At 38.6% G+C, this 14262-nt stretch overlaps 1 protein-coding gene and 1 long non-coding RNA gene across 3 annotated transcripts; one reads left to right on the top strand and one right to left on the bottom strand.

Moving 5' to 3' along the window:
* Positions 1–3780: 3780 nt before the first annotated feature.
* znf207b (zinc finger protein 207, b) lies at positions 3781–11478 on the bottom strand. Of its 2 annotated transcripts, XM_035952043.2 has the most exons (11): positions 11320–11478; positions 10668–10794; positions 10295–10433; positions 9758–9940; positions 8212–8287; positions 7991–8052; positions 7202–7341; positions 6836–6934; positions 5749–5997; positions 5179–5335; positions 3781–4568 (listed from the first exon to the last, which is right to left on the bottom strand). In XM_035952043.2, exons 1-11 carry the CDS (start codon positions 11358–11360, stop codon positions 4417–4419), a joined length of 1425 nt encoding a protein of 474 aa, XP_035807936.2. In that variant the 5' UTR covers positions 11361–11478; the 3' UTR covers positions 3781–4416. The 2 variants fall into 2 exon arrangements, with proteins under 2 accessions (XP_035807936.2, XP_023134277.2); XM_023278509.3 differs by lacking the exon at positions 6836–6934.
* Positions 11479–11865: 387 nt separating this feature from the next.
* On the top strand, positions 11866–13792 carry LOC129348745 (uncharacterized). The gene is made up of 2 exons (XR_008601407.1): positions 11866–12302; positions 13048–13792. It is a non-coding gene; the product is annotated as an uncharacterized LOC129348745 (long non-coding RNA).
* Positions 13793–14262: the final 470 nt, after the last annotated feature.

The raw sequence follows: 14262 nt of genomic DNA on the forward strand, positions 1-14262 counted from the left end.
CTGCTACAGTTTGACAAAATGTAGCTTCAGTATCTTCAGTTTAGGATTCACTTGATTGGTCAGTTCGAGGTTTTTTTTTTTTTTTTTTTTAAACTTATGGCCGAATATGAAGCCTTGTTCACAATGATTGGTGAACTTCACGCTTTGAAGCTAAATATTTATAATGCAATGATTTATGTGTAAACATCCGCCGTCCTCAATGATGTTTTAAACCACAAATGTCAAATGTACGACTAATTCTTTTAAGTGCCTGCAGCCAACCACAGACAGAAAAACTAAGAACTTGAGTGAAGCCCAAAGGTCCTCTGAGCTTTGTAAGCTTTTTATTAATTTTTACACCGACTTTCACCCACAGGTTATAATTCCTACTTCTTTGCAATAATTTTAAACATAAAAGCTGTCATAGTGGCTCACAAATTAAAAGCATTAATAATTCCAATCATTTAAGTATCTTAATATTCTCGTGGAAAGTTGTGGGTCTAATACATGTCTGCTTTCTGAATATATACCAACACTGAGCATGTGTGAATGTACTGGAAAAACTAGTGGATTTCACCTTAAGTTTTAATTCATTAACTGAAGAAAAGCAAGTGACAGCAAAATAAAGCAAATTAGTTTTATTGAAAAAACATTAATTTTGACATTGTGATACATTTTTATTCTAATGTCAATGTGAGCAGTTGCTCTTTACAGGACAGTTTTAGGTATTTTTAACAAATATAGATAGAAACACATCTGAGCCAGAAGGAAGTTTAGTCACTGAAAGAAAACAAGCGTATTAGAAATACGAGTCAAAACCACATTTATTTAAAATCTAACATTTGAACTTCAAACTTCAGCTTAGTCAAAAATGCTGTCATGTCTCCCAAATTACTACTACAAAAAAATCCAAACACTCCCTCATTTACAGTGGCAAGAAAACAAAATAAAAATCAGCATAGAAAAAAAGAATACTTTTACATTTGATCATTATTTACATGTTAACACTTGTGAGCTTCTAATTTAAGAGTAGCTCTTAGTTAAATTTGGGTGAATATTTCCTCACTTTTCTCTAATGGTGTCAAGTCCGGTGGTTACATGAAGTAACTAGTATTTTTTTTTTGTGGTGCCCACAGAACTGAAAAATTACATTACTTTGCAGAAAAATGTCCCAACTACAACAATATATCATCAGTACAATATCTAACCATCTAACTGTGGCCTGTGTGGTAAAAAAATACGACCTATAATGTGTTGATCTTCTCTTCTGTGGATTACTCAGAGTAACAGTTACTGAAAAGTACTGTTTGAGATTTTTTTTCAAGCTCTGTGACCAGCACAAAAATAATCTGCTCACTTCACTTTTACTGCAGTACAGAGAGAAGCCTAAAACCAAAGCAAATAAATGTGTGTGGTTCTCAACCCAAAACTAATCTGAACGGTCACATGAAGACTACAGGGGGTAAAAATATTAGTTACACTTTTTAGTTGTGAAGTGAAACCTGTTGGGTGGAGCTGCACATTTTTAAGGGGCTGTCCACCAGCTGTAAATAAAAAGTTCAGTTGTGGCTTTGGAGGTAACTGAAAGATGAAAAAGAAAAAATCCCTCCAACATCCTATGTGACAAACCGGGGGCGTGGAAGCTTGAAAAAGTCTGACATATACCAGGTAGGGACAATATTATGACTGCCACAAAAACAATGTTTTGCAAGAATGACTCATATTAGAAACTAAAAGTTTAGATATCTCGCCTGTTGCTTCACCATTTTAAAAAAACAAAAAAACTCCCTTGCAAGCGCCAAAACAATTCGAAAGTGTACTTCAGATGAATACAACTTTCACAAGCCACCAAGTCTGAGAACCATCGTGTCAGACACCACTTGAGAAAAGAGTGAGCTGGTCTCGCGTAAAGAACCTCACATACACACAAGCTTTAAGCCCATTTCTCACTACTTACCATGTTAGTTGACTGCGTATCAGATGGTACAAGAGCATACATATTCAAAATGTACATCTCAGTGCCCAAAGCTTATGATAAATAAAATGGAATACAAATATCACTTGAGGTATATTCCTCTTTAAAACACATAGACTACCGTTCAAAAGTTTGGGGTCATTCAGGCATTGTCATGTTTTCCATGAAAATTCACACTTTCATTCATGTGCTAACATAATTGCACAAGGGTTTTCTAATCATCAATGAGCCTTTCAACAGCATTAGCTAACACAATGTAGCATTAGAACACAGGAGTGATGGTTGCTGGAAATGTTCCTCTGTACCTCTATGGAGATATTCCATTAAAAATCTGCTGTTTCCAGCTAGAATAGTCATTTACCACATTAACAATGTCTAGTCTGTATTTCTGATTTAGTGATACATTCATTGAAAAAGTTTTTTTCAAAAATAGGAAATTTGCAAGCGAAAACAAACTTTTGAATAATAGTGTATGTGCTTTTGATAATTTTACATGTTTAAAATAACACAATACATCATGTAATACAAGGCCTGGAATCCAGTTGTACAGGACACTATAATAAACATCAGGTACTTACTGGGTTTAACTGACCTGTCATGCCAGCTGACTGGGTTTTAAGGCTGAAAAGCTGATATGGATGGGCTACAGACAACAAAAACAAATACAAGCAGTAAGTGATACGCGCAGAGGTAAAACTTGTGCCACACTATATGCCTCCAAGTAATTATTGCACCATGATTTTTTTTTTTTAATCCATGTGTGCACTAAAAGACTCAAAGCTTCTGCACCTGCTGTCTTTGTATGAATCATCAGTTTTGTTCTTTCAGAGATTGCTTTCTGCAGAACAATCTCCAGCACAGGATTACTGCAGATGACGCTGGTGATTATGTAAAACATTTAGACTAGAAAGGATGGACAAAAACACAAAACCACCCAGCAATACAAACTAGCACTGCAGTGGAGACAAATGAAACTACTGTCATTCTTGTGCCATAACTTATAAGTGCTGTTTACTATGATTCCATGCTAATGAGGGTCCCCTTGTGATTTCTAGAACAGTTGTTTTGTACTTTACATTTGAACTACCCATTGTATATACAGGAATGGCTGTTCTGTCAGAATAACTCCAGTATACACCACCAAAATGAGCAAGCGCTGAAGTGCATATAAAAAGGCGTAACAGCAGGAGGGGGAGTCCAGAACTAAATAAATACAAATTTGTACTGTAAGAAAAGTCTTGGCCAACTTTACAATCAAAAAATTTGAAAACTAAGCTTAACAATATCTGAACACAGAGCTACTGTATTGTTGGGTTTGTTTTGCTTGTCCTCCACAATGCATTATAGGGACACGACTATGGCATGTGACAGACACTAACATTATAGCGTTCATGCATGTTTGAGTACTGGTATGTACGTGTAAAAAAAGTTAATAAATCAGGAATGAAATTTAGTAATCTTTCATTGTAGGGTGAGTGTACCACTTCTACAAGTGTCATTTCATTTGCAGTTATTTCCATCATATATCATGGGTAACATGCAGTACTTGGAACCAGAAGTTGGCCAACATCTTAATTTTGGGCTAGAAGTACACAAGATTTGAGCAAATTTAATTCTGTTTCTGAACTGATGTAAACTTTTGTACTTTAATACAGACTTATATTACGACAATGGAAGGTAGACTACATGAAAACAGATGATGGCAAACTTGGTGTTTAAATACCTGATGAAATCCTGTCATTAAACAGAGCCCTGAGATGTGTAGAAATACAACACCAGTACAAACCTTCATGACTCACCTCCACGTACGTCAGGACAAACCAGCATTGGCTTTCAAGATGGATTTTATTACAACAGATTGATAAAACATTACAAAGGATGCATACAAGTAGACTTTTGACCAAGGAATATTCAAACAAACCTGAAAAAAGAAATACGCTAGAAACTGGTGAGTTGTGGATTTTAACACTACTTAGTTGGAATCATTTTCATCACTGAGACCCTCACCAACCAAGGTTGGGGACGAATGTCCAACAGCACCTAAGCATGCTGTGAGGGCCTCAATCATATCTACCAAAAAATAAACAAAATAAACTTAATCAAATGTTTACAAGAGAAACTTGCCTTTGTAAGGGGTTGGTACGTTCATGTAACTCCAGCAGCTTCAAAAGAAATATGAACCATTTTAACACACTTCACTTCTATGAACCTGAGTGAAACCTATGGGAAAAATATATCCTCACATGTAATCAAATAGCAACAAAAGTTGTTAGGAAGTTGTGTGGTGTTTTGGCTGTTCTCCAATAAAGATGTTACATTAAATGTCCATGTGTTCTAACAAATAAAGTTTGTCGTCACCACCACTGGTCTTACTGCTCTTTGCTTGCAGCTAGGTTTGAAAAAGCACAAGGGTGAGAGAAAGGTGTTAACCTCAAACCTAATGTGGTGGGTGCTTTGCTGCTTCAGTAGCGTCCGGCCGGAGACATAACAGGTGGCCTCATACCCATGGGAGGCCCTCCCTGGTAAGGGGGAACCATTGGAGGACCCTGCCCATACGGAGGCATCCCACCAGGCATGTAGCTTGGAATGCCCTGAGGAGGAGCGCCATACCGACCTACAGAGGAAACACAGAGAGCAGAACATTTCATTGCCACAATTCCAAAAAAAAATTCGCAGTTGACATCACTTAAAGTGCAACTTGTATATTGAATTCTATTGTGTCCTCTACTTACAGATACCTTTATATAGTCAGTTGCCCATATGTACATTGAAGCAGTTTGAGATTGTCACCCAACTTTGACAAACTTTGTGAATAAGTTCCAAGGCTAGAACCATTTTAGTATAAAACCTCCAGTTTCTGTTACCATCTTTCCACTTCATCTCAACAGTGAAATACTGTTCCAGCAAAAATAAATATGGATTCTTCTATACTAGAAAGGAGGAAGGATGAAATTTGTAAGATATTAACCGAGACTAGCTGAGTTTGAAAGATATTTTAATGGCCAGGAGGAGCATGAAGAACAATTAAGGCAAGCAAATGCTTCTAAATACAGACAAGATACATTAAAAACTCGCAATAAGCAACATAACACCTTATTTTCATGTGTTTCATCAGTTTAGATAAAATTTTCCAACTCAAAAAAGTAGATTTAGTTTGAAGTTACTCTTTAAAAATCATGTGCACAAGGATTTTATACACTGACAAGCAACAAGTTTTTTCTTACCATGCATGGGATGCCTCATGCCAGGCTGCTGTGGTGGCATGCCTTGCTGTGGGGGCATAATGCTGCCCACAGCTGCCACTGGGGGAGCAGCCACATGGGCCTGACCAGGCCTGGGTATAAGGCGCTGGTAACGGGGTAACTGGGCCTTCATCTCTTCCTGTTGGCAGGGACAACACACAAAGCAAACACTCAGACTAAAAAAACACTGTTATTCCCCTCACAGTACAAAGAAACACTCACAAAAATGTAGAGGAATTGGGTACCAATGTTGGCGTGCCCTGATTTCAGACTGAGGATATTCAAGTTCAGAATCATCCTTCAACATAACCACAAAAGAGAAACTACTAAGTTTAAAGAAGTGCAATCTAAATGTTTCACTTGACATCTGACCAATATTTTAAATTCCAAATTTTATTATGATCAAAATATTTATATTCAGCCACAGACTGTTGGTCAAATATTGCATCAGTCTAATTATCTATTATTATCAGTACTTTTATGTATAATATATATATATATCAGTTATTACTTACTGTGAAAAGGGCAAAATAGAAAGCTCAAGCAACTTACCAGTGAGATATCCTCATCAGGGTGGATCAACTTACTAGTTGCACTCGTGGTGGTGAGGGTGGCTGGCTTACTGGTCACTGTGGCTGGGGGTTTGACCACAGTGCTGCTAGAGGGGTTAGAAGAAGAAGAAGTGGAAGAGGAAGAGGAGACAGAGGGCTGGGTGTAGGCAGGGAATGTTGCTTTGGGAGGGTCGGAGGAGGCGGCCGTGCTGTGGGAGTTTGCTGCAGCTCCTGGAGCATTCTGCTGAGCCTGTACAAAGACACAACACAGGTAACTGACTAGTAAAGGCAAGTCCAAAGTTGATCATTTTACCAACATGCAAAAAAGAACCCTTGATGGAAAAATTATTTACACACCAAGTGGCAAAGGAGTATATAGTAATGACAATCATTACGTGATAGATTAAAAAATTCCAACCATTCAGTTTAACACTCAGGTATATAACCGTATTCGTGATTTGGTCTGCGTCTAAAATATAGTATTAGACTTTCATACATGCAGAATGTATGTAATATACAGATTTGACATATGAAGTCAGAATAAATCAGTTATAAAAGGTCCTTTAATCTGAAAAGCAAAACTATTTCACTTCCACCATTTATTCTCAACCATGGCGCAAATTCTGCATGAAATGAGTTTAATCCTTCATGACCAATCAAGACATTCAGAGCTCAGACTGTGGAAAAAAAACTGACTGTGCATTATGTTCGGCTGCCAACATACAAAGTAATTTCAAAGCATGATGAGTAGTCTTTGTATGTCATGCTCCAGAGGTTAGGGAGGGGTGGATGATGCTAAACAAGTTCATGTAAATCCCTTCTTATGCCTCATTCTGTGTTAATTTAACAAAGCGCATGCACTGTAATAAAGCTCACAGACAAAACAGATGCCAGTTCTTGTCGGGGATAAGCCCTCCCTGACACCAACATTATAGCCAATGTGCTTGTTTAGATACACAATTAGGCTTACAAGGCAACTACTGTTAGTAAATAGTCTGATTCACAACTATACAATTTTCAGCCAGAGTTAATAAATACGCAACATGCAGCTGCCACAGTCCACGTCAAAGTCCTGTCTGTGAGCATACTTGTGGCATGTTAGGAAAGGGAGGCTGGGAGGAGGCAGACTGAGGGTCTGCAGGTGGAGAGGAAACTGCTGCTGTGCTGCTGTGAACACCAGAGCCCATCTGCAGCATGGTGGAAAGGAGATCACAGCATTGGCATATAACATGTCCACATAATCTATACAAACTCAACTCTGAAATTTACTACACAATACTGGCGCTTATATAAAAAAATGGAAGTGGGTTAGAAAAAGGAAAGGAGAAAGCAGAGAAAAATGGAGAACAAAAGAATAAAGTGGTATACAATAACCCTGAGTGCTGTGTTTATTGAAACCTTGACAAACTCTCTCAACTGAACTTTGTGCCTGAGTGTGGCTCCATGATGCCCACCTGTGCCGCACTGGGGAAAAGAGGTTTGGTGACAGTGGGCTGGGCCAATGGTGCTGCTGGCCGACTTTGCATTGGTCCTGCTGCAGGGGCTGGGGCCATGTGGGGCATCCCAGGCCTTGGAGCCATATGAGGTGGCATTCCTGAAGGACCAACCAGACAGATTCAGTTAACATTCTTCCTTCAGTACACATGCAACATGAAAATAAAAAGGCTATAGTTATCAAGCTCTTCAATTCTTACGTTTTAGTCTGACATGCTTATTTAATGCATTTTCTTTAAGTGCTGTGGTTCTTATACCTTCAGTTCAACACAAAAACATCAGCCATTTATTATCATTCAACACAAAGAAAAGTGTCAATTTCTCACCTTTGCCAATCTTGAACCAGCCAACTATATTTCCAGTTATCAAAACAATTAATATTCTGTCCAAAGACGAAACAGTTAACTGTTTGAATTATCATTCAACTAATCTTTGCAGCTATAAATGGTAATTTACATGTATTGTAACCAGACACACACACACAAAGAGGCCTTGTGATGTACACTTTCTGAGCTACAGCCGCGAATGAACAATTAGGATTGTCATAATTAGAATCAACTCAAAATATTGGATAATATTTATATGTGAAGGCTTTGTTCTGTGGTAGAGTTTGGTAGAGATTCACATACAAGAAAGAAAATAAAGTTGTTTTGCTAAAAAAAAAAAAAAAAAAAAAGCAACAACAAACTGGCAAACTAGTTCATCAACTTCGCTGCATGAGCAGCTTCCAAACTGCAATCACCACTCACCTGGAGGAATTCCGGGCATCCCTGGCATCATGGGAGGCATCATCCCTCCCATTGGCATCATGCTGCAAAAGGCAATGAGAACAAAAAATACATTAAAATAAGATATATGTGACTGATAAATGCATCCATAAACAAAGACAAAAGCTTAACGATGACTCAAAATAATTAATCTGGATTTGGCAAGGTATCATAAAACCTATAGTCAGTGAATGAGTTCTTACCCTGGTGGCATTCCATGCATTGCAGGAGGCATTCCATGCATCATAGGAGGAACACCTGGCATCATAGGAGGCATTCCTGTAACAGTGAGTCAGAAGACATGTTCTGTTTACTAACTCTGCACTACGTCAATCCGCACAGACAGTTACGCCAAAAGCAAACAAACACAGCAACACAATACACCCTCTCCAACCATACAGGCTGCATCTAGAGTTTTTTAGACAGATTTACAGGTATGAACCTGCTGCCATGGTGGAGTTTCCTGTACATGTTTTTGTAGCTGCCACATCATCAACACTGACTGCCACATATTGACTTTTGCCTTATTTCATTGTAGAACTGTGCAGCACTCTTGTTTTTGCTCATTCACAAACACTAAAAACAAACCTGCCTGTGAATAACATTTCCCTGCATGCATGCACTGAATCCAAAAATGACTATGCCAACTTTTTCCACTGGTAGCAATGGAACCCTAGCAATCTCCCTGCCTGCACCTGCACTTTGATCATCAGGTGTGTCTGAGTCGGACCTCTCCCTGTACACCAGCTGCCTGCTCTTTACCCAGCTTATTTGTTTTTTCGAAAATGACCAGCTATAGACCACTTTATCTTTGGAACACACAACAGCTAAATAGCATCAGACAGGGACAGACTGATAGGGTCACTAAAGAAACTAGAAAAGCACTCAGAGAGCGCAGTACTCTGCCACAGCTAATCAGTCGTATCATTTCCGACAGTAAGTCCTTATAACTCCGCAGCGGTTGATTGACAGTAGGATCACAATCATGCGATCGTCAGCAGGCAACTGACATAGTGTTCACTTGTTGTCATAGTTACAGTGACTCCGTGTCGCTATCTCGCAATGATGCAGAAATGTTTAACAAATCCGTGGATCCAGACTCTAATCCACATCACTGTTATGTTCCATCCGTCCGTCTGTCCCCAGCTAATGTGGCAATATTCGTCTCGTCGTTACGAATGGATGTTACGAACAGAACCGAATATTCGGATATTCGTCATTAATTGGGGCGGAATATCCAGAGCCCAGAAACTGCTATTCGGGCCAGCCCTACTAGTTTCACTATGCAAATACTGTATAAGCTGATATATCAACCCTTTATCAATTTAGCTCTACTACTTGCATTCAGTGCCAACTTTAAATAAGTCATAATGTATCACATGTTCCATTCCTTCTGCATACATGCTTCTCCATCTCTGTTATCACCTCTACAAAAGGGATTAGTACAACTCTCACCCCATTGTAACCTATCTATCTACATCCTCTTTCTTTAAAGTCATTATTTGTGACAGAAATGGTCAAAACACCTAAGACAAAACCTGCCATAAAGTTACAACTCTTACATCCAATAATTCCTGTTGGAAGATTCTTCAATTTCACTTATTCATGAGTCTTTTATGAGTCATAAGTGTATAACTTAAAGTGAAACAAGCATTTTTGTTAATTTTTGATATTTTTTTTTTTTTTTTTTTTTTTTTTTAAAAAACACATTTGATTCCAAGCGTCAACTTTTTACTACAAAACCCTTGCCTTGGTATCCTCCAGGAGGCATCCCAGGTGCAGCAGCCACAGGAGGCATCCCTGGTTGAGTCATTGGGGCAGCGTAGCCTGGCTGGGGCTGGACAGCAACAACCTGCTGAACTGATGGTCCTGCTTCATCGTCATCATCGTCTTCGTCAGAGTCATCTTGATTTGACTTCTTCTTTTGACTCTCTAAAACAAAAAGGTCATTGTGATGCCAAAACAAAACATTAATTATCCCACAATTCCACACAAACATCCCAAGGTTGGTTTAATGTAAGCATAAAAACTTCTGAAATGACTTAATTATTGTTATTACTATAATCTGAGGAGGAAATCGCTATGATTTGCACATTTGGCACTGTGCTCCTCTCCCACTTCCCATCTAGTCATGATAAAAAGCACTAGGAATCCACCTCAATCCAATATTTCCCCAAATACACCATGCAATACTTAACTCCTTTGGTAACTAAGGCTTTAATTATAGACACAATACTTGTGCTTTTTCTAAAATGGTCAAAAAAAAGTACATGCAGTTGAAAAAACCTTGTGATTTCTGTTCTAACGTCCGTCTTCTTTCCTGCATGTCTTTCTCTGGAATTCCCTCCATGCCATAGATCTCCAGCTCAATGTCTGTTCTTCCGGGAATTGCATTTGGTACACTGTCAATTGTTTCTTTGTGCACCTGAAACAAAAGCAAAGCGAGTCAGCTCAAATTGCAATAACAAGCAAAGCACCAAACTAGCCTTCCGGCTAATTCTGGCTTTTTTAACCATGTGTGATCATGTGTTTTATGAAATTGTACTGTCCCCTTTCAAATAAGCTAAATTGAAATTGAAAAAATAAACAGACTGCTCTATTGGAACAAAATGTTCCAATAAATACGGAAGCCATTGCCTACTAGGATGAATGTCAGTACCTGCATGCAGTGAATAGCCAAGCCGGGGCCTGTGTACAACTTCTTGTGGCAAATATGACATTTAAAATGCTTTGCCTTCTGATGCTGAATAAGGATCTTTTCGTCGTCGAAGTCTCGATTACAGTACCTTGAGGAAGGAGTTAAGGACTACACAGTATTTCTGAACAAGCCTCAAACACAATAAACCTGACATTCCCGCACATATAAAATAGTATTAGGGTTGCTTAAAATAATCCCAATACTCACAGCTTCCTGTTTAGAAGCAAAGACCAGGCAACGAAGCTTCTGAAGTTACACAAGCGTTCACATTATTCAGCCGTTAAGCTGGAATTGTGTAACCCACAAGAAGCCAACAAATTAGCTAACATCGCAGGTAGCATTAGCTTCCTTTATAGCACAACTTTGAGCTCAAAGCTATCCATTAACAAGCAAACACACCCTCCACCAAGTATTCTACAAATAATACACACGCCGGGTGGATAAAAAATGGACTTTAAATGTCTTTACAGGACAGGAATTACCAAACCGCTAAACTAACGTTAGCTCACAAACTGATAAGCCGACGGAGAGCTTAGGCCTCCCTTTTGTCAAGCTAACGTGTAGCTCCCGGCCTTTCTACGGCGGCATTTTATCACTCAGACAAGAAGGATACCAGCACCACGGCTTCATCTGCTTCTTCTTTTTTCGTCCCATTTTTTAAGAATTACTGAAACGAGGTATCACAACGCTAAACACTTGTCTTATTATCTGTTTGACAGCAGCATGCTTTAGTCCGGTAACAAGGCCGAAAATGGCGCTTAGCTGGAGGAAGTTGTAGTGGACGGTGCGGTCCTGCGCAAACACAAAGACACGCCCCTAGTTTTATAAACAACCAACGGAACCTCATTATGCATCCTTATAAACGATTTTAGCCAAACTCATACTAACAGTGGCTCATTAAAACAAAGTACGAAAGACGCAATTTTCACACGCATAAAAATGCCTCCAAATCACCTCGAATGTGTCTCAGATTTTTAATTTAGCCTTATTCCCATCTTTTTAAACTAAAATTACACTTCTAACAAAATGTTAAAGGTCCTGTGAGAGTTTTTAAAAAACAACATTTTTTATTGTGTTTTGTGGTTGTTACAAGGTGTACAGTAAAAGCTGGTAAGGTATGAATATGTTATCTTATCCCATTCCCCAAGCTGCCTACAAATACATAACCTCTGCACTGTAACAAATTGCTGTAAAAATACAGCATATTTTGTACAGTAATATACCGTTCTTTGTAAATACAGCTGAATACTGTAAATTCACGTGTTTTTCAAGAACAAAATATTAACAGCAAGCTACCGTACAATCTTACAGCAGATTACAGTATTTTTCTGGTTTGGGTTGATTTGAGTGTGACTGTTGCTGCAGTCTGACTGTTACTCGTCTCGGCAAATCTTCCTGCACATCACCACATTTAGCAAACAGCCAACACAAAGAAGTGACGAAATAGGTTTAAAATATTCTGTATCAGTGATTTTACTCATTACTGAGGGAAGAACTGGGAGAAAAGGAAGAACTGAGGACGACGATTTTCAGGCCGGCTCAGACCTGCAGGGACCATCTGTAGCTGATCCATCCTGCTCCGGTTCATTTAACAAGGTAACTGTGATTATTAAAAAGTCAGCCTATTTTATTTATGTTTTATTCTTTGACAGTAACGTAAATATAGCCAGGTTAGTTACTGCTTGGTGTTAGCCACGAGTCGCTAGCATGAATGCTAACGTTTCCCATACTGTTAGCTAGCTAGCTTGCATGAATGCTAACGTTTCCCACACTGTTAGCTAGCAGCTAGCATGAATGCTAACGTTTCCCACACTGTTAGCTAGCTAGCTAGCTAGCATACTCTCCTTTGGCTGCTGAGTGGACAAAACTTTGGGTCTTTCTTGAAAACCAGACCAGGAAAATGAATTTCTAAGCAACCAGATCCAACTAGGTTAGGTTAGCTATCTCTGTCTTTCGTGTAATTTTCCATCAAATATCCAATGTGATGCTCCACTGATCTGTTATCACATCTCCACATGTACTTGTCTGCATTCCACCATTTGGGTAATTTCAAGTTTTAAAAAGGTTTGTAGGATGTGTCATGTTGCTTTTCTCTCCACCTAGGAAAGGTAAACTTGCTTGTTATGCAAACGGCTGCAAAAATTAGATTTAAATGTGTACTGAACTAAACAGATGTTATAAGTGGAAGCCTCTGTTTTGCTTAATTTTAGTTTCCTGTTTTTTTTTTTTTTTTTGTTAGTTTGTTTGGTTTTTTTGATGAATGTGACAGAGTTCCATATTGAGTTTAAGGGATGTTTGCCTACCACACCTAATATACTCTTTCTTTGTCATTTCATTGTAGGCGCTTCCTTGGTAATCAACCCTGAGAGGGGAACAAAGGGCAGCCAGGAGAAGGTGATGTCCAAGAGGTCGGGGAGCTGCTCCAGAAAAAGGCATCTACTGTAAATCCCCATGTAGTCACCTTTATAAAAAGACTGATGGACTCTGAGTGGGACTTCATGTAAACCCACAACACCTCTCCACACAGAACCTCACTTTCACAAAGGAAAAGCCCCATCTGCAACCAGATGTTCATACTGTCATTCTAAGGTAACAAGTCTCAGTATTGTGTTTGGTTCAGTATAAAATACTTCAGTCCTGGTGTCTCAGTTTTGTAGTTCCAGGTTTGTTCCATGACTTGGTGTTTATTGAACATGATCAAGAGTTATGAAAGACTGATTCTGAAGGCAGGGTACCTGAAATGTGATGTGCAATTTTTAAACAGATTGTTGACAACCTGTTAAACATCATTAGTTGTTTTTATAGATTGTATTTTACAAGACTTCAATTTCTTGAAATTTGTTAGTTGCTGAATGTGTTCAATGCAGTATTAAATAATTTAAGTGATATATAGGAATCTTTTGTTACAGTTCAGGAAAAATGGAAACCAAACTCAGTGTACCTGAACTAGAACATGTACAATGAGAACCTGTTCAGCATGAGGAAATGATTGTATGTTACTAAAATTTAATGGGTTCGATAGGTCAGTTTTTGAACTATGTTTGATACAGAGTTGGCTTTAATAAAAGCTTAATGTTGAAAAGTCATCTCTTGTCTGAGCCATTTCTATGCTATGCTATTTCCTGGGGCTTTCATTTTGAAAGCCCCAGGAAATAGCTCTGTAAACAGCATAATACCGTAATATTTTTTACAGTATTAAACTGTTGTTGTAGAATACGGTAGGATTACTGTAAAATAACAGTGCGCTGCTGGCAACTTTAGCTGCAAGCTCTTTACTGTAAATTTAAAGGGAAATTTCTTAGAGTGTGTGTTCTAACTGAGAAATCAGTAGTTCTCTGGTTCAGCATTTGGATCGGTCTCCCCTTCATTAGCCGTTGCTTACAAGATTCAACATTCAGGAAGTCCCCCAGGTTTATTTACTTTCTACAGCTGCTTCTGCAAACTCTAAAGTGTCTCAGTTATGAACAAAACACACCAAATGTTTTACTGTTTTCTGCAATAGCAAACTCAAGAGTCTTCATGCACTCCCAGCATCTGAGGAACTTGAGATCCAGCT

This window comes from Amphiprion ocellaris, chromosome 4, assembly GCF_022539595.1.
Source record: "Amphiprion ocellaris isolate individual 3 ecotype Okinawa chromosome 4, ASM2253959v1, whole genome shotgun sequence".
NCBI lineage: Eukaryota > Metazoa > Chordata > Actinopteri > Pomacentridae > Amphiprion > Amphiprion ocellaris.